The sequence below is a fragment of the Symsagittifera roscoffensis genome, chromosome 7 (genome assembly GCF_963678635.1).
Source record: "Symsagittifera roscoffensis chromosome 7, txSymRosc1.1, whole genome shotgun sequence".
NCBI classification, from domain to species: domain Eukaryota; kingdom Metazoa; phylum Xenacoelomorpha; order Acoela; family Convolutidae; genus Symsagittifera; species Symsagittifera roscoffensis.
The window spans coordinates 13,919,628-13,941,561 of NC_087068.1; the positions used below are offsets into that span (position 1 = coordinate 13,919,628).

At 33.3% G+C, this 21,934-nt stretch overlaps 2 protein-coding genes across 2 annotated transcripts in view; both read left to right on the top strand.

The window, feature by feature from the left end:
- LOC134852140 (uncharacterized) overlaps nucleotides 1–21,934 on the top strand; it is a 487,803-nt gene that overhangs the window by 48,123 nt on the left and 417,746 nt on the right. The window lies entirely within an intron of this gene.
- On the top strand, nucleotides 2,031–9,210 carry LOC134851585 (uncharacterized). Its single transcript, XM_063867728.1, has 5 exons — nucleotides 2,031–2,068; nucleotides 2,763–2,967; nucleotides 3,500–3,712; nucleotides 7,758–7,961; nucleotides 8,596–9,210. Exons 2-5 carry the CDS (start codon nucleotides 2,824–2,826, stop codon nucleotides 8,698–8,700), a joined length of 666 nt encoding a protein of 221 aa, XP_063723798.1. The 5' UTR covers nucleotides 2,031–2,068; nucleotides 2,763–2,823; the 3' UTR covers nucleotides 8,701–9,210.

Genomic DNA, 21,934 nt, shown 5'->3' on the forward strand with positions numbered 1-21,934 from the left:
GGGGGACGCTTTGGGTCGGCATGGGGTCGAATCCCTGAGGGAGGAGGAGGCGTCCGCCAACCCCCGCCCCCTCCCCTAAATCCGCCCCTGGTTTATTGGGACTTTTAGGGTCCTCCAAAATTTTTAATTTTTGTATGATACAAATTATCTAAAATATCAAAATAGGGCACTCGACAGAAAGTAAACGCGATTCTTAAATCTTTACTATAGCCTGGAGCTTTTGAAATGAGCTGATTTGAACTTTCAAAAAATATTATAAAATATTAACTGTTTGTTTTTTGCTTGTTTTTTGACAGACTGTTAATTTAGTTCATCTTTTGAAGTGATCGCAGTTAGTGGCGTTTACATGTAATGTGTAGCCGACTCAAACATAACACACTTGTATGAAAGCTTCAAAGAATAGCGGCAGTGAAAAGATTCAAAAAATTCAAAAAAAAATATCTTTTTTTTATGTCTAAAACGCTGTTTTTGCCATCAATTTTTTATATTTCATAATACGCACAAGATCAACTTAGTTACTTTTCGTCGCAAGACCACAGCCTGCACGTTAGGTCGAAAGAATGTCGAATTTAAACCCATTCATAAATATTTCACGAAGTTACCTTCTTTTCCGTTTCTACTTTCTTAATTCAGTTCATGTAATTTTGTCTGGCCCGTAATTGATAGGAAAGAAAAACTTGAGTGCAAACAAAAACAGTTCACTTAGCCGAAAAAAAATTTAGAAACTCTGCATTCTGTACAATAAGATTTGAAAAAGCAGTTGTTTCGAACTACATAAAGTAGATCAAAAATTGCGGTCAAAATACGTTTTTTTTTTTCAACTAAACATAATATTTCTCGGTAACTGACCTTCTTTTGAGTTTATGCTTGTAGAGCTTTATGCTTGTAGGGGTAAATCAACTTCAGACAATTGCATTTTTGATATCTATAATTAAAGTTCTTTGAAGTTGCGCAGTTGTTCGGGACCGATATATCAAAGGCATAAACAAATACTACAGCACCAACGCCAGTCGAGCTTTCAGTCATTCAAGCATGCATTAAATCATCTGAAGGTGCTAAATAGGTCGAAGGTCGACGTGAAAGTAAGACAACACAATCTTCAACCTACAAAAGCTATATTGAAGGGCGAAATACATGTGCTGAAAGCTTTTTGATTTAATACACTGAAATGCTAACGCATATATTTCAAAATTTTTAATTCAAGCTTCGAAAAACTGCGTTGTGTTTTTGAAACATTTTCAGACTTCATTAACGAACACCTTCAGCAGAAGTTTTCGAAAATTCCTGTTTTTCTGGCGTGTCGCTAAGTCGTTCCCCTCAATTTCTTTGAATTTTTATCACCTCATTTTCTGTTTCTTAAGTTTTCGTCGCTTTGGTTTCTGTTGTTGTTTAGTTTAGTCGATGGTCCTTTGCCGGTGCATGTTTGTATATCACTGCAAGCTGAAGATAAGAGCGCTTTTCAATTGCATGATAGAAAAAAGTCGGAACAGAAAAAAGGGAAACTAGAATGAAAATCCTCTGATGTTACTTACATGTGCTTTGATGTTGCGGTCTGGCCCATAGAGCTTACAACTTTCATGCCAGACATTTAGAATAGACAGTGACAATGCCGAAACGCTGCGTTCATAGCGCAGAAATCTCGACAAGCAGAAGCAATGACCCCATCATGCATCAAAATCAAGCATGCAAAATACTATGGTCCCCTTATTCGAAAAATACTAAAATGAAAATAAAATATCCTGAAAATGTTCAGAATCTTCGTTGACAAAAATTCAAAAAATGTTCTTGAAGTAAATCTTTTTTTTTCTTTAATTTTTCACAGTATTGTAACATCACGCAAATATCCAGCAAGGACTTTTTCCTTTTTGATCTGTCGGCTTTCTGAGTTTGTCTGACTTAGTCAGGCCGTCCGTCTATTCCGTTTTCTCGGACGTAGACTATTTTGCTCGGCTCGGCAACCTTGAAAAATAATCTTTTCCCATTTACTCCAGACTGAATTTTTCATTTGTTCCTAACATTCTCTCCTTAACTGCTGCACGCATTTTCTATTCTCTGAAGTTTAAATTTAGTAAGTAAAATAAAGATTGTTTTCAGCTGACTTTTTACCTTTCGCTTGAAGCCATAAAAATTACTGTTCACACTTATTCCAGACCAGACACAAAAACAAACCGTACATGTACTAAGAGTGGGACTCCTAAGTCGAGAAGCAATAAAAATTTACGAGTTTTTTTTTGCTTCGTTAAGCATTCTAACACACGAGACGGCAAAACCACTACTGCAGAAATTACTCTAGAAACGCCCGATTGTAAAAAAGTTATTTTTTGCATTAAATAAAGTGTTTTTCGCATTTAGAAAAAGAGCGGTAATTCTGTTTCATGCGCAATTTAAATTTAGTAACTTTAAATTCAGTTTACAGACACTATTAATTGTACAGTTTTGGGACCATAAATTCATGCCGAATTTAGGATCAAAGAAACCGCCTTCAGACAGATTTGAAAGATAGAATCTGTAAAACTTTCGCTTCTCATTCTGCAGTTTGTTCACGAACTTCATTCGATTCGATTTCTCTTTCGACCCAGTTTCGAAAACCTTAGAAATAAACAGCAAATAAGCCTACATATAGCTAGTTCTAAGTCGTTAGAGATAAGACAACCTTAGAACGACAAAACTAGGTCACCCATACACCATCACTCACCCCCTAAGCGAGACAAGATAATATCATAGCCGGAAAATTCCGTTATTATTTGTCTACAACTTTACAGACTTCTGAAATCCAAGTTAACAAAAGCGACAGCAACACGTAATCATCTACGACGAATAGAAATGGAAATCAATCGGCTTTCGGCTCTCGTGTTTTGCGTGGCGGTGATCGCACTGGGACTCGTGGATGCTGCGGATCCAGTGTGGTGGAAAACAGTGACCCGCAATCCTGCTACGTGCAAAAAGAAACTGGGCTTCCTTTATTTGGTATGTTGTTCAAATTGGTTTTTAAACGAGAACAAACCACACGCTTTGAAATTGGTGAATTAATATTCAGTTATAATGCTCATAAGAAAAAAATTCTTTTCGAGCTACTCTCATAGCTCTAAACATTTTTGGCTCAAAATGAATTTGTTTACTAAAATTGTTAAGTCAGCAGCAGGCACATTTGATAAAAATAATCAGGCAAAAGTCTGCTAGAGGGGTCGCAAGAAACAAAGAGGGTCTACCTAGTTAATTGGTGTCTAAAATTTTTTTCAATCTTTTGTTGCTTCGGTGATGTCAATTAAAGCATCGAATAAGTCAACCGCAAATGAGGCAGAGGTCAATTGGGTTCGAGAAAAAGTCTCCAAAACGACTGAGCGACGTCAATTTTCGGGTGAGTGGACCGGAAGCTTTAAAAGGACCGGCAGCTTTAAGATAATTATACATCATAGTCGACTAAAAAAATCAAAAGTTTTAAATATTATTAGACCCATAGTATTTAAAATATCCATAAATCAACTGTGTTCTGTTTTAGGACGAGTTCAAAGATGTCAATTTGGAAATATCGAAAACATGTGCCATCGTGGATAAGTTCTGGAACGGCGACAAAAAAGATGAAGAAATTGAGTGGTGCAGAAGACTTTATGCCACACAACACATCAGCTATCAAATTCAAGGACCCAAATTTCCGGCAGGGACTGAGCTGGAAACTCTGAAAAAAAATGTGGGACTTCAGGTCATGGTCGAGGTAGGGCACAAAAACTTTTCTAAGTTGGTGAAGTCTTTTGTTTATAGGGCTCAATTTTTTTAACGATGTTCAGATATATAATCAATGTTTCAAAAATCAAAAGAAATCCAAATTTAATGACTTAGAAGACCTGACAAAGAAAGTTGGAGTTCAGGTTATGGTCGACGTAAGAATTTCAAAAACTCTTCGATGATTTGGAAGTTTTTTGAAAATTGATTTCCTGAGGTCCCACAGATCGCTGTTGGGACCTTATTCTGTCGAAGTTTCTAGACCGCAGGCAAGTTTTTGAAAAAAATAGGCAAAAATGTAATTTAAAAACACTTTTCGAAAGTTTTTAACAATACCTTTTGAATGATATTAAAAAATTCCGTCAAAAATTGCTAGTTAGAAAGTCGAAATTTGTCTAAAGAAAAAAACCCACCCCGAGCAGAAATATTCCGTTACTTTTGTCACGAAAGTCGGAACAAAACTGCTCGTATCAGGGCGAAGCCCTGAATGTTTCGACTGCCTTTTAAGGTTTATGGAGCAGTAGTAACAAAAAAATGTTAAAAAATTAAAATGAAGATTTTTTTCGTAAAATCTAAGTTTTTTATGAAATTATCCCCCACACGCCATATAAAGTACAAAAGAATATATTTTGCTCATTGTAATAAATCATTCATGGCAAATAAGCTTCCTTCAACAAATTTGAAACGATTTCTAAGACGGATTAAATCTCCGCTTACGCGTTAATAGAGCGAAATATATCGCGCGTCAATTGTCCCAAGTTGACCAAAATGGCTATCCTTAAACCCCCATAATTTATGAAAAATGATCACAGGTGAAATATTCAAGTTCACCTGTGATCATTTCAAGTTTCAGCTCAGGGCATCGATACCTTTTGAATGATATAAAAAAATTTCTTCAAAAATGGCTAGTTAAAAAGTCGAAATTTGTCTGAAGAAAAAACCCACCCCGAGCACAAATACTCCGTTACTTTCGTATCAAAAGTCGAAACAATAAAAATAGAAAACATTATATCAATTTTCTAAACAAAGCAATTTTGCTTAGCTAATCTAACGCAAATCAAAAGCAATAGTTTAATTTTCAAATTTCTAATGCAAATCTAACGCTAATCAAAAGCAATTGTCTAATTTTGAAATTTCTAAAACTATTAAAATAACTTGCGTTATGTTTTTGAAACTTTTTAACCCATAATGATTGATTATTAATCCGACTTTCGATACGAAAGTAACGGAGTATTTGTGCTCGGGGTGGGTTTTTTTCTTCAGACAAATTTCAACTTTTTAACTAGCCATTTTTGACGGAATTTTAAAAATATCATTCAAAAGGTATTGTTGTCCTGAGCTTAATTTTGAAAAGATAATTCACCTGTGATATTTTTTGTAACGTTTTGGGGCTACAGAAATTGCCATATTGGGACAATTAACACGCGTTATATTTCGTGCTGTTAACGCGTAAGCGAGATTTATTTCATCCTAGAAATCGTTCTAAATTGGTTCAAGAAAGCTTATATGCCAGAATTGGTTTGTTAATAGGAGCAAAATTTACACTTTGTACTTGATATGGCTTGTGGGGAGATGTTTTCCTTAAAAATCTCAAAATTTTGTAAAAAAAAAATCTTTAATATTTTTTTAATTTAAATTTTTTTAGTTATTTCTGCTCCATAGACCTTAAAATGCAGTCGAAAAACTCAGGGCTTCGCCCTGATACGAGCAGTCTAGTAATCTACTTGAAATTAATTATCGCTTAAACAAATGGTAGCAGAATAATCTTTTTTAAATTGATTATAATTTTTACAATATTTTTTAAAGTTTTTTAGGTCAACCAAATTGATTTTCCGAGCTCTCCTAAAGCCTTATAAAGACCGTAGATTGTAGGTGGACAAAATTTTCACCGCCAAGTGTAGACAAAATTTGGAAAAGAAAATCAGGTAAAAAAAAAACGTTTTTGGGCACATTTTGGAAAAAAAATCGCGTTTTTTCGGCGCGCGCTCCCCTTCAAAATTAGTTTATATTGGCGCCGTAGGCTCTTTTAGAAAACTTTTAAGTGTCGATTGGCCAAAAATGGATTTCTTAAAAAGTACCAAAGGGAGGATCTTTTCGGTCAACAGGGGGTCGAATCCTTGAGGGAGGGCGTCCGCCCCCTTGCCCTTCCCCTAAATCTGCCCCTGAACTAAGTGATAATCATAGCTGGAACTCCGGTTCGGGTAATGGCTCATCACTTGCTACGTTATGGTGTAAAAACGATAGTTTAAGTACATCAAAAGAAATTAAACAAACAGTTTTTTTAATTAAACTATTGAAACTGCTTTTGAACGTTTTGTGGTGGGGACGTTTTGTTTTAGTATTTTCAAAGATCACGGTTATTCTTGCTGTTTCGTTTTTCAAAGAAAGTGACCAAATGTTTGTTATCGCGGTTTGGTTTTTTTCTTTTTGAGTATTTTCATTTCATCTGAAATCATGAATGCCTTGCTCAAATCTAAAAAGAATGGGAATAAAACTTCACGGTTTGGCGCCAAGCTTTTTATATAAGTAGAGCCCAAGTACAGACACAACTTGTCATTTTTCTTAATTTTCTCGGGTTCCAAACAATTTTGTTCGCATACATTCTGAATTTCCTGAACGATGATATCATAGGAATCACCGATCTTTTCTGTTTTTTCGATTGCAAGGGTTGGCAGTTTTTTCAAAGCCAACGCTAAATCGTGATTCGTTTCGTAGGTCACTTTCAGACCCAATTAATTAATTTTTCTCATGTAACTCTGGGAGAGATGGAAAAAACAACTCGATAAATGTGCTTCGGGGAATGTTTTTTGGAAGGACTGAAGAGCAGCTTGCTCAAAATCTAACAAAATTTTTCAAGGCCAGCAGTTGGGCGCTAAATCAATTAACGCCTGCAAGAAGCGATTGTAGGTTTTTTCGGTTTTGTTAGGAAGGAAGGCGTATTTGCAAGCTGGCGCATTGCCAGATACCTTAACCTGAATTGAACATAGCTGATAGAATAATTTTGGAGTAATTTTGAAAGTTCCATCGGCTAACCAGAAAGATAACTTCTCCAGAACTCTAAGCATTTCGGGGTCGCCGAACAAAATGCAAAATGATTCGCTCGTGATCATTTGATCCACTGTCAAACCGGATGAAATTTTCAAAAATTTCAGGGATCTCGAAATTTTGCGCAACGGGGATGTGGGGCATGTTTACATCTAGCTGCTTACGAGTGCGCGCATCCGTTCGGATCAGTTTGTCTTTACTTGGTAGGGCAAACTGAGTGACCAAATCGTTTGTAACTGGCAAAACCGCACTGCGACAGTCGGCGTAAATATCTCGCTGAGATTTTGTAAATGCCTTATGACATTTCGGGTTCGGATTATCCCGCTGAAATGTCATGGTCATGCTCTCCACGCGTCTCGATTAATTCGTTATTTTCTGTAATGGCAGTTGCTCGACATTTATGGGTTTGATATTTTGAGCAAATCCTAGTTTTTGGTAAATTTATTTTTTCGCTTGAAATGAAATTCGTGGCCGGACGCTTTAAGAATTGGCTTGTTTTTAGATGAAACTGTGAATTCGAATGAGGACTCAATCATAAAGTGTTTATCGTTAATTTTCGTTATGAACTTATTGATAAGAGTTTATAGTAATTTAACCTCCTTTTAGCCAATGTAAGATTAAGATCAACCAAGGTTTTCATTATGGTGCGTGCGTTAATTGCGGGATTAACTTTGCTGTGATAAAAGTTAAGATAAGGAATTCATACAGCATTAGTTTTAGTAGTGAAACGACTAGGTGTTAAAATGTACGGCGTTAAATTGTATGTCATTAAATTGTAGGACACCGTTTTTGATGAGACTGCACCAGACATGAAAGAAAGAAACTTGTACTTTAAATAGCGTAAAGGGGGATAAAATGGAAAAAAAATGTCACATTTTTTTCGCATGCCTTATCACTTTTTTGAAACAATAATTTCCATCGAAACTGCAACGGGCAGCTAAAATCATTAGGATTTCGCCCTGGTATGTGCATATTTGTTTGTAATTGTTCAGATTAACTGCTTCGCAAACAACGGCAATTGGCATCATGGAGAGGGTAATTCCTCGTTTATCCATTTCTTGTGTAAAAAAGAACTTCTTGATCCGGAATTGGTGAAGAATGACACCCTCGTAGACCTGACAGAACAGGCCGGGGCAGTTACGGACACATATTACTTTTACAAGAATGAAAACGAGGTCCAAGAAGCAAGCAGTAAGGTAAGTTATGCTTGCACTAATTAAGACTGTTCAAAATGCTGATTTCTAAGTCTTAAGTTGTCCTTTGTTATGAAGAGACCAAATTATTAGTAATCAAGATCCAACAAATCATGACAATATTTTACAATTTTAACGCCTTTTCTTGGTAATTCTGGTAATTGGTAACGAGACAATTCATGTCATGAATATGCACAATACCTCAGAGGGTGTTCGGGTCTATTCTGTTATACGGTCCAAAACTGATCATTTTGTTAATTTGAAAACACAATCGTAATTCTCGAATCACTGGGCTAAAGCTGAGAATTGCTAGGGGAAATCAGGATTTTCAATAAAAACAGTAGCTCGAATAACAAATTAGCGTGAGTGATCAAGCAATCGAACTTTTCGTAAAATTCCAACTAAAAGCTCTTTTTCCTCCCCCCCCCCCCCCCCCCCCACCACCTCACTCAAACATGAATTTTATGGTCTAACAAGTGGTTTTACAAGGTTAATTATGAAGACCAATCGGACAAAGTGAACAGTAACTTCAAATATAAAAATTTGCAGGTGGGGGGGGGAAGGAAAAAGAGCCCTTAGTTGGAATTTTACGAGAAGTTCGATTGCTTGATCACAGTTGAAGTTATTTTGTTTACAGTTCTTCGAGTACTGGGTGGTAGATTCTAGCTTCGGTGTGAAACACGCAGCAGGTATGGGACTCATTCTGACAACACTCGTTAGCCGAATGTTCCTCTCGGAATAATTCACCTCTCGTGAACAAAGGAACGAAAGAACTGAACAACTCGCCGCATCCGAAACTTTCATGGAAACCGCATCATTGAGTGCTTTTGGTGTTAATGTAATAAATCAATAAACGAACTACTTTTTCTACCGATAGTATTATTAAGTGAATCTTGTTAACTATCCCCCTCCCCCCGTAGGTTGTTCCAAACGACGATGCATAACCCCAGTTGTAGTAAAAGAAGAAATTGACAATATTTCAACTAATAAATGAAATCGAGAAGGGGGAATAGGGCGCATGTCAAAAATATCCCCCCTTAATAGACCAAGTGAACAATCTCCCCGCTAAAATTATTGGGCAAATTCAAGACATAAGGCCTGCATGTACTATGCTCAAATCTGATTGGCTGAAAAACATTACTCAACCAAGTGAACCCCCCCTAAATTGATTATGGGGAGATAGTTAACTAGGTTCGGGAATAGTTAAAAAGATTATATAAGTCTTGTGTCACTGCTGTTTCTATCTTTAATCATGCATGCTTTAATAAATTTGTTTGATAAGTTTGATAATTGATTGGCTATTATTCAGGAAATTTCTAAAATCAACATTCGTTTCGACTAGTTTTCTCTGCTGCAAAAGAACTGTTTTGTACTTTTAACGAGTAACAGGGTGCAGGAAACCTTTTCCGAATCATGTCCTCAAAGCATACCTTTTCATAAGCGAACTTTAAAAAAAAATGTTTTGAAATTTTTTATCAAGAAAAATTGACTTTTTTAAGGTCCCTCTCCCAATAAAACGCATCATCAGTTTTATACGATACGCCCAATGTCTTCAGATTATAACCTAAAAAAAACAAATTTCCCTGAATCTCGCATATTGAATTTTCCCCATATTTCGTTTCGTTTTGAAATAAAGTTTAATCGTGGTCATAGTGTTAGGATGTTTTTGACATTTTGAATATGCGTCTTTGAATAATCTTGTTTTGGTTGTTTTAGTATTTTTCGGATCTTGTTAACTATCCCCCCCCCCCCTTTTGGACCTTGCTACCCGCACTCCGTAAAAATGGAAAATATTCGATTATATTATAATTATAATCGTACTTTTAGCAAAATTATAATTAATTATAAGCGCCAATTTTAGATGTTTAAACAATTTATAATGCATTTAAATGATAACTTTTTTGGTGACAGTTTAATAAGTTATAATCAATTATAATTGATTATAATTTTTCCGAAAATCTCTTATAATCTATTATAATAGATTATAATCTCTTTTTCTATCAAAATATTATCTCACGAAAAAATCAATAATAATGGATTATAATTTAGCTATTAGGCATGAAAACACAGTAAACATCAAATTTAATGTAAGTTTAAGCTATAAGCAGGGGCGGATCTAGGACTTTCTTGGAGGAGAAGGCGGAGTTTTAAAAAAAATATGAAAACTTTGTCGACCTTTTTTTTTAGGTTGACCAAATTGATATTATGAGCATAATGAGCAAAATTATGAAAAAAGGCGTTTTCAGACAATTTTTGGAAAATTTTGATCTAAAAATTGCGTTTTTTGGCCTGTTTTGTCATATATTTCAGCGCGTTCTCCCCCCTCAAAACTAGTATATATTGGCGCCAAAGGCGCTTTTAGAAAGTTTTTAGGCTCCGTAACCAAAAATAGATATCTCAAAATAGTTTAAAGGGGAAAAAACCACCCCTGGCTATAAGTACATAATTACAGTTTCTGTTAGTTCAGTAACCAACTGAAAAGCACACACAACAAAACAAAAACAAAACGAAATGAAGCGATGACACAATTGTTGAATAATAATGGATTATAATCCATTATACTGGATTACAATTCAATAAAATTTGAGAAAAAAAAATTCAAAAAATAATCGATTATAATCGATTATGAACGATTATAATATTTTTTTGTTTCAAAAAATTGTAACATTACAATCCTTTTTTAATTGATTATAATCAATTCTTTTTGAAAGTTATGGAGACTGAAAATAAAAATCCATTATAATCTATTGTTACTGAGTGCGGGTAACTATTCTCAACCCCCTCTATGCATGTAATATTTTTGACAACCATTTCTGTATTAAAAAAAAGCATTTCAACAATGTTAACAATAAAGTGGGTTTTCATCTTCGCGCGCTCGAAATTGTATTACTCACTATTTATATAATACCCACGTAAAATTTTTTAACTATATATATTTTCTGGAAATTGTTTTAAGCTGTTAAAAATGTGGCCGCCAAAGCTGAATTTTTGAAAATCGAAATAGGGGAGGGGAAATAGTTAACATGATCCTATTTTTCAATTTTTTTGCATCGAATCGAGTAGTATATCATATTAAATTCCTTACTAATGTGATTCGAACGACATTTTAAATCAAAATCCAGCTAAAAAGTACCAGTTTTGGCTTAATTGCGTTCAAATGAAGCGAGCGAGCAGGCTTATAAAAGAAAAACAAGTCCATTAAAAAGGTTTTTGAATTTGTTTTAATGCCTTTTTGCGAAAAAAAGTTAAAAAAATCTAAAATGTTGTCTATTAATTTTTGGGAGAACACTCCTGTCAATTATCCCTAAAATACATTTTTTTTGAGCTTTTATAATCGTAAAACGAAAAAAAAAGACACTTATTGATATTGTTATAACGAGTTATAAGTATTGTGGGATTCGGTGTTACCTGGACAGCAACCGGCTATCCTTGTTTTGATATGATAGAAGTTAGAAACTTAAGGCAGCTGAAAAAGTGGATAAGTCTGAAATTTATCAACTTAATTCAGGTTTGCGCAAAAATCATACCCAGCAAAAGCATTTGTGATCAGAGCCCAAAAAACTGCAACCAACAAAAAAATTAAATTACTTTGAACATGAAGATAGGGTCAGTAATAATCCTTAAAACTAAAATCAAATATTGTAGAAGAGTTTTCAGCGTTAATTTAGGAAAAAAATTTAGTTCGAATTGTTTAAAAAATGATGAAAATACGTTCATTGTCGAGAGGTCGAAACATAACAAAATTTGCTCGAGAAAGAGGAAACATTCAATCGATAGAAGTCAACATTTTGTTTAGATGCAGCGGTGAAGGGTACGATTTGTGTATAACAAAACGTTATTGACCCTAAGCACCTTACTTATACATCATTAGTTACGTTACGTTACAATCATAAGGGGTTCCGCTATAACATTTGCATTGACTTCACTGGATGTTTCTAAAGTGGTATCCAATTTTGCGAGAAAATTATAAAACTGAAGATAAGTTTGGTAACAGAGTTGTAATTGGAAAATTGTTCAAAAAATAAAATGTATAAATATGAATGAAATTTCAAAGAGGACCTTAATTTTCGAAGACAAACGTTGACTCCATTTGATACATACTAAAAGTTTTCAAAGAGGACCTCATTTGCTAAAACAAATAATGATTCCATTTAATACATACTAAAAATTTTCAAAGAGGACCATTATTTGCTAAGACAAATGTTGAATCAATTTGATACATACTAAAAGTTTTCAAACAGGACCTTCACTTGCTAAGACAAACGTTGACTCCAATTGATACATACTAAAAGTTTTCGAAGTGGAGCTTTCTTTGCTAAGACAAATGTTGACTCCATGTGTTACATACTAAAAGTTTTCAAAGAGGACCTTTATTTGCTAAGACAAATGTTGACTCCATTTGATACATACTAAGAGTTTTCAAAGAGGACCTTCAATTGCTAAGACAAATGTTGACTCCATTTGATACATACCAAAAGATTTCAAAGAGGACTTTTATTTGCTAAGTCAAACCTTGACTCTATTTGATACATACTAAAAGTTTTCAAAGAGTACCTTCATTTTCGAGGACAAACGTTGACGCCATTTGATACATACTAAAAGTTTTCAAAGAGGACCTCATTTGCTAAAACAAATAATGATTCCATTTAATACATACGAAAAATTTTCAAGAGGACCATTATTTGCTAAGACAAATGTTGACTCAATTTGATACATACTAAAAGTTTTCAAACAGGACCTTCACTTGCTAAGACAAACGTTGACTCCAATTGATAAATACTAAAAGTTTTCGAAGTGGAGCTTTCTTTGCTAAGACAAATGTTGACTCCATGTGTTACATACTAAAAGTTTTCAAAGAGGACCTTTATTTGCTAAGACAAATGTTGACTCCATTTGATACATACTAAGAGTTTTCAAAGAGGACCTTCAATTGCTAAGACAAATATTGACTCCATTTGATACATACTAAAAGTTTTCAAAGAGGACTTTTATTTGCTAAAACAAATGTTGACTCCATTTGATACATACTAAAAGTTTTCAAAGAGGACCTCATTTGCTAAAACAAATAATGATTCCATTTAATACATACTAAAAATTTTCAAAGAGGACCTTCACTTGCTAAGACAAACGTTGACTCCAATTGATACATACTAAAAGTTTTCGAAGTGGAGCTTTCTTTGCTAAGACAAATGTTGACTCCATGTGTTACATACTAAAAGTTTTCAAAGAGGACCTTTATTTGCTAAGACAAATGTTGACTCCATTTGATACATACTAAGAGTTTTCAAAGAGGACCTTCAATTGCTAAGACAAATGTTGACTCCATTTGATACATACTAAAAGTTTTCAAAGAGGACTTTTATTTGCTAAGACAAATGTTGACTCCATTTGATACATACTAAAAGTTTTCAAAGAGGACCTCATTTGCTAAAACAAATAATGATTCCATTTAATACATACTAAAAATTTTCAAAGAGGACCTTCACTTGCTAAGACAAACGTTGACTCCAATTGATACATACTAAAAGTTTTCGAAGTGGAGCTTTCTTTGCTAAGACAAATGTTGACTCCATGTGTTACATACTAAAAGTTTTCAAAGAGGACCTTTATTTGCTAAGACAAATGCTAACTCCATTTGATACATACTAAGAGTTTTCAAAGAGGACCTTCATTTTCGAAGACAAACGTTGACTCCATTTGATACATACTAAAAGTTTTCAAAGAGGACCTCATTTGCTAAAACAAATAATGATTCCATTTAAAACATACTAAAAATTTTCAAAGAGGACCATTATTTGCTAAGACAAATGTTGACTCAATTTGATACATACTGAAAGTTTTCAAACAGGACCTTCACTTGCTAAGACAAACGTTGACTCCAATTGATACATACTAAAAGTTTTCGAAGTGGAGCTTTCTTTGCTAAGACAAATGTTGACTCCATGTGTTACATACTAAAAGTTTTCAAAGAGGACCTTTATTTGCTAAGACAAATGTTGACTCCATTTGATACATACTAAGAGTTTTCAAAGAGGACCTTCAATTGCTGAAACAAATGTTGACTCCATTTGATACATACCAAAAGATTTCAAAGAGGACTTTTATTTGCTAAGACAAACCTTGACTCTATTTGATACATACTAAAAGTTTTCAAAGAGTACCTTCATTTTCGAGGACAAACGTTGACGCCATTTGATACATACTAAAAGTTTTCAAAGAGGACCTCATTTGCTAAAACAAATAATGATTCCATTTAATACATACGAAAAATTTTCAAGAGGACCATTATTTGCTAAGACAAATGTTGACTCAATTTGATACATACTAAAAGTTTTCAAACAGGACCTTCACTTGCTAAGACAAACGTTGACTCCAATTGATACATACTAAAAGTTTTCGAAGTGGAGCTTTCTTTGCTAAGACAAATGTTGACTCCATGTGTTACATACTAAAAGTTTTCGAAGAGGACCTTTATTTGCTAAGACAAATGTTGACTCCATTTGATGATACATACTAAGAGTTTTCAAAGAGGACCTTCAATTGCTAAGACAAATGTTGACTCCATTTGATACATACTAAAAGTTTTCAAAGAGGACTTTTATTTGCTAAGACAAATGTTGACTCCATTTGATACATACTAAAAGTTTTCAAAGAGGACCTCATTTGCTAAAACAAATAATGATTCCATTTAATACATACTAAAAATTTTCAAAGAGGACCTTCACTTGCTAAGACAAACGTTGACTCCAATTGATACATACTAAAAGTTTTCGAAGTGGAGCTTTCTTTGCTAAGACAAATGTTGACTCCATGTGTTACATACTAAAAGTTTTCAAAGAGGACCTTTATTTGCTAAGACAAATGTTAACTCCATTTGATACATACTAAGAGTTTTCAAAGAGGACCTTCATTTTCGAAGACAAACGTTGACTCCATTTGATACATACTAAAAGTTTTCAAAGAGGACCTCATTTGCTAAAACAAATAATGATTCCATTTAAAACATACTAAAAATTTTCAAAGAGGACCATTATTTGCTAAGACAAATGTTGACTCAATTTGATACATACTAAAAGTTTTCGAAGAGGACCTTTATTTGCTAAGACAAATGTTGACTCCATTTGATGATACATACTAAGAGTTTTCAAAGAGGACCTTCAATTGCTAAGACAAATGTTGACTCCATTTGATACATACTAAAAGTTTTCAAAGAGGACTTTTATTTGCTAAGACAAATGTTGACTCCATTTAATACATACTAAAAATTTTCAAAGAGGACCTTCACTTGCTAAGACAAACGTTGACTCCAATTGATACATACTAAAAGTTTTCGAAGTGGAGCTTTCTTTGCTAAGACAAATGTTGACTCCATGTGTTACATACTAAAAGTTTTCAAAGAGGACCTTTATTTGCTAAGACAAATGTTAACTCCATTTGATACATACTAAGAGTTTTCAAAGAGGACCTTCATTTTCGAAGACAAACGTTGACTCCATTTGATACATACTAAAAGTTTTCAAAGAGGACCTCATTTGCTAAAACAAATAATGATTCCATTTAAAACATACTAAAAATTTTCAAAGAGGACCATTATTTGCTAAGACAAATGTTGACTCAATTTGATACATACTAAAAGTTTTCAAACAGGACCTTCACTTGCTAAGACAAACGTTGACTCCAATTGATACATACTAAAAGTTTTCGAAGTGGAGCTTTCTTTGCTAAGAAAAATGTTGACTCCATGTGTTACATACTAAAAGTTTTCAAAGAGGACCTTTATTTACTAAGACAAATGTTGACTCCATTTGATACATACTAAGAGTTTTCAAAGAGGACCTTCAATTGCTAAGACAAATGTTGACTCCATTTGATACATACTAAAAGTTTTCAAAGAGGACTTTTATTTGCTAAGACAAATGTTGACTCCATTTGATACATACTAAAAGTTTTCAAAGAGGACCTCATTTGCTAAAACAAATAATGATTCCATTTAATACATACTAAAAATTTTCAAAGAGGACCTTCACTTGCTAAGACAAACGTTGACTCCAATTGATACAAATTAAAAGTTTTCGAAGTGGAGCTTTCTTTGCTAAGACAAATGTTGACTCCATGTGTTACATACTAAAAGTTTTCAAAGAGGACCTTTATTTGCTAAAACAAATGTTAACTCCATTTGATAGATACTAAGAGTTTTCAAAGAGGACCTTCATTTTCGAAGACAAACGTTGACTCCATTTGATACATACTAAAAGTTTTCAAAGAGGACCTCATTTGCTAAAACAAATAATGATTCCATTTAAAACATACTAAAAATTTTCAAAGAGGACCATTATTTGCTAAGACAAATGTTGACTCAATTTGATACATACTAAAAGTTTTCAAACAGGACCTTCACTTGCTAAGACAAACGTTGACTCCAATTGATACATACTAAAAGTTTTCGAAGTGGAGCTTTCTTTGCTAAGAAAAATGTTGACTCCATGTGTTACATACTAAAAGTTTTCAAAGAAGACCTTTATTTGCTAAGACAAATGTTGACTCCATTTGATACATACTAAGAGTTTTCAAAGAGGACCTTCAATTGCTAAGACAAATGTTGACTCCATTTGATACATACTAAAAGTGTTCAAAGAGGACTTTTATTTGCTAAGACAAATGTTGACTCCATTTGATACATACTAAAAGTTTTCAAAGAGGACCTCATTTGCTAAAACAAATAATGATTCCATTTAATACATACTAAAAATTTTCAAAGAGGACCTTCACTTGCTAAGGCAAACGTTGACTCCAATTGATACATACTAAAAGTTTTCGAAGTGGAGCTTTCTTTGCTAAGACAAATGTTGACTCCATGTGTTACATACTAAAAGTTTTCAAAGAGGACCATTATTTGCTAAGACAAATGTTAACTCCATTTGATACATACTAAGAGTTTTCAAAGAGGACCTTCATTTTCGAAGACAAACGTTGACTCCATTTGATACATACTAAAAGTTTTCAAAGAGGACCTCATTTGCTAAAACAAATAATGATTCCATTTAAAACATACTAAAAATTTTCAAAGAGGACCATTATTTGCTAAGACAAATGTTGACTCAATTTGATACATACTAAAAGTTTTCAAACAGGACCTTCACTTGCTAAGACAAACGTTGACTCCAATTGATACATACTAAAAGTTTTCGAAGTGGAGCTTTCTTTGCTAAGACAAATGTTGACTCCATGTGTTACATACTAAAAGTTTTCAAAGAGGACCTTTATTTGCTAAGACAAATGTTGACTCCATTTGATACATACTAAGAGTTTTCAAAGAGGACCTTCAATTGCTAAGACAAATGTTGACTCCATTTGATACATACCAAAAGTTTTCAAAGAGGACTTTTATTTGCTAAGACAAACCTTGACTCCATTTGATACATACTAAAAGTTTTCAAAGAGGACCTTCATTTTCGAAGAAAAACGTTGACGCCATTTGATACATACTAAAAGGTTTCAAAGAGGACCTCATTTGCTAAAACAAATAATGATTCCATTTAATACATACAAAAAATTTTCAAGAGGACCATTATTTGCTAAGACAAATGTTGACTCAATTTGATACATACTAAAATATTTCAAACAGGACCTTCACTTGCTAAGACAAATGTTGACTCCATTTGATACATACTAAATGTTTTCGAAGTGGAGCTTTCTTTGCTAAGACAAATGTTGACTCCATGTGTTACATACTGAAAGTTTTCAAAGAGGACCTTTATTTGCTAAGACAAATGTTGACTCCATTTGATACATACTAAGAGTTTTCAAAGAGGACCTTCAATTGCTAAGACAAATGTTGACTCCATTTGATACATACTAAAAGTTTTCAAAGAGGACTTTTATTTGATAAGACCAATGTTGACTCCATTTGATACATACTAAAAGTTTTCAAAGAGGACCTCATTTGCTAAAACAAATAATGATTCCATTTAATACATACTAAAAATTTTCAAAGAGAACCTTCACTTGCTAAGACAAACGTTGACTCCAATTGATACATTCTAAAAGTTTTCGAAGTGGAGCTTTCTTTGCTAAGACAAATGTTGACTCCATGTGTTACATACTAAAAGTTTTCAAAGAGGACCTTTATTTGCTAAGACAAATGTTAACTCCATTTGATACATACTAAGAGTTTTCAAAGAGGACCTTCATTTTCGAAGACAAACGTTTACTCCATTTGATACATACTAAAAGTTTTCAAAGAGGACCTCATTTGCTAAAACAAATAATGATTCCATTTAAAACATACTAAAAATTTTCAAAGAGGACCATTATTTGCTAAGACAAATGTTGACTCAATTTGATACATACTAAAAGTTTTCAAACAGGACCTTCACTTGCTAAGACAAACGTTGACTCCAATTGATACATACTAAAAGTTTTCGAAGTGGAGCTTTCTTTGCTAAGACAAATGTTGACTCCATGTGTTACATACTAAAAGTTTTCAAAGAGGACCTTTATTTGCTAAGACAAATGTTGACACCATTTGATACAAACTAAGAGTTTTCAAAGAGGACCTTCAATTGCTAAGACAAATGTTGACTCCATTTGATACATACCAAAAGTTTTCAAAGAGGACTTTTATTTGCTAAGACAAATGTTGACTCCATTTGATACAACTAAAAGTTTTCAAAGAGGACCTTCATTTGCTAAGACAAATGTTGACTCCATTTGATACATACTAAAAGTTTTCGGAGAGGACCTTCCTTGGCTAAGACAAATATTGACTCCATTTGATACATACTAAAAGTTTTCAAAGAGGACCTTTATTTGCTAAGACAAATGCTGACTCAATTTGATACATACTAAAAAATTTCAAAGAGGACGTTCATTTGCTAAGACAAATGTTGACTCCAGTTGTAGATACTAAAGTTTTCAAAGAGGTATTTATTTGCTAAGGCGAATGTTGACTCCATTTGATACATACTAAAATTTTTCAAAGAGGACCTTCATTTGCTAAGACAAATGTTGACTCCGTTTTATACATACTAAAAGTTTTCAAAGAGGACCTTCATTTGCTAAGACAAATGTTGACTCCATTTGATACATACTAAAAGTTTTCAATGAGGACCTTCCTTTTCGAAGACAAACGTTGACTCAATTTGATACATACTAAAAGTTTTCAAAGAGGACCTCATTTGCTAAAACAAATAATGATTCCATTTAATACATACTAAAAAATTTTAAAGAGGACGTTCATTTGCTAAGACAAATGTTGACTCCAGTTGTAGATACTAAAGTTTTCAAAGAGGTATTTGTTTGCTAAGACAAATGTTGACTCCATTCGATACATACTAAAATTTTTCAAAGAAGACCTTCATTTGCTAAGACAAATGTTGACTCCGTTTTATACAGACTAAAAGTTTTCGAAGAGGACCTTCATTTGCTAAGACAAATGTTGACTCAATTTGATACATACTAAAAGTTTTCAAAGAGGACCATTAATTGCTAAGACAAATGTTGACTCCATTTGATACATACTAAAAGTTTTCAAAGAGGACCTCATTTGCTAAAACAAATAATGATTCCATTTAATACATACTAAAAAATTTTAAAGAGGACGTTCATTTGCTAAGACAAATGTTGACTCCAGTTGTAGATACTAACGTTTTCAAAGAGGTATTTGTTTGCTAAGACAAATGTTGACTCCATTCGATACATACTAAAAGTTTTCAAAGAGGACCATTATTTGCTAAGACAAATGTTGACTCCATTTGATACATACTAAAAGTTTTCAAAGAGGACCTCATTTGCTAAAACAAATAATGATTCCATTTAATACATACTAAAATTTTTCAAAGAAGACCTTCATTTGCTAAGACAAATGTTGACTCCAATTGATACATACTAAAAGTTTTCGAAGTGGAGCTTTCTTTGCTAAGACAAATAATGATTCCATTTAATACATACTAAAATTTTTCAAAGAAGACCTTCATTTGCTAAGACAAATGTTGACTCCGTTTTATACAGACTAAAAGTTTTCGAAGAGGACCTTCATTTGCTAAGACAAATGTTGACTCGATTTGATACATACTAAAAGTTTTCAAAGAGGACCATTATTTGCTAAGACAAATGTTGACTCCATTTGATACATACTAAAAGTTTTCAAAGAGGACCATTATTTGCTAAGACAAATGTTGAATCCATTTGATACATACTAAAAGTTTTCAAAGAGGACCATTATTTGCTAAGGCAAATGTTGACTCCATTTGATACATACTAAAAGTTTTCAAAGAGGACCTTCATTTGCTAAGACAAATGTTGACTCAATTTGATACATACTAAAAGTTTTCAAACAGGACCTTCACTTGCTAAGACAAACGTTGACTCCAATTGATACATACTAAAAGTTTTCGAAGTGGAGCTTTCTTTGCTAAGACAAATAATGATTCCATTTAATACATACTAAAATTTTTCAAAGAAGACCTTCATTTGCTAAGACAAATGTTGACTCCGTTTTATACAGACTAAAAGTTTTCGAAGAGGACCTTCATTTTCTAAGACAAATGTTGACTCAATTTGATACATACTAAAAGTTTTCAAAGAGGACCATTATTTGCTAAGACAAATGTTGACTCCATTTGATACATACTAAAAGTTTTCAAAGAGGACCATTATTTGATAAGACAAATGTTGACTCCATTTGATACATACTAAAAGTTTTCAAAGAGGACCATTATTTGCTAAGGCAAATGTTGACTCCATTTGATACATACTAAAAGTTTTCAAAGAGGACCTTCATTTGCTAAGACAAATGTTGACTCCGTTCTATACATACTAAAAGTTTTCAAAGAGGACCTTCATTTGCTAAGACAAATGTTGACTCCGTTTTATACAGACTAAAAGTTTTCGAAGAGGACCTTCATTTGCTAGGACAAATGTTGACTCAATTTGATACATACTAAAAGTTTTCAAAGAGGACCATTATTTGCTAAGACAAATGTTGACTCCATTTGATACATACTAAAAGTTTTCAAAGAGGACCATTATTTGCTAAGACAAATGTTGACTCAATTTGATACATACTAAAAGTTTTCAAAGAGGACCATTATTTGCTAAGACAAATGTTGACTCCATTTGATACATACTAAAAGTTTTCAAAGAGGACCATTATTTGCTAAGACAAATGTTGACTCCATTTGATACATACTAAAAGTTTTCAAAGAGGACCATTATTTGCTAAGGCAAATGTTGACTCCATTTGGTACATACTAAAAGTTTTCAAAGAGGACCTTCATTTGCTAAGACAAATGTTGACTCAATTTGATACATACTAAAAGTTTTCAAACAGGACCTTCACTTGCTAAGACAAACGCTGACTCCATTTGATACATACTAAAAGTTTTCAAAGAGGACCTCATTTGCTAAAACAAATAATGATTCCATTTAATACATACTAAAATTTTTCAAAGAAGACCTTCATTTGCTAAGACAAATGTTGACTCCGTTTTATACAGACTAAAAGTTTTCGAAGAGGACCTTCATTTGCTAAGACAAATGTTGACTCAATTTGATACATACTAAAAGTTTTCAAAGAGGACCATTATTTGCTAAGACAAATGTTGACTCCATTTGATACATACTAAAAGTTTTCAAAGAGGACCATTATTTGCTAAGACAAATGTTGACTCCATTTGATACATACTAAAAGTTTTCAAAGAGGACCATTATTTGCTAAGGCAAATGTTGACTCCATTTGATACATACTAAAAGTTTTCAAAGAGGACCTTCATTTGCTAAGACAAATGTTGACTCCGTTCTATACATACTAAAAGTTTTCAAACAGGACCTTCATTTGCTAAGACAAATGTTGACTCCATCTGATACATACTAAAAGTTTTCAAAGAGGACCTTCATTTGCTAAGACAAATGTTGACTCCATTTGATACATACTAAAAGTTTTCAAAGAGGACCATTATTTGCTAAGACAAATGTTG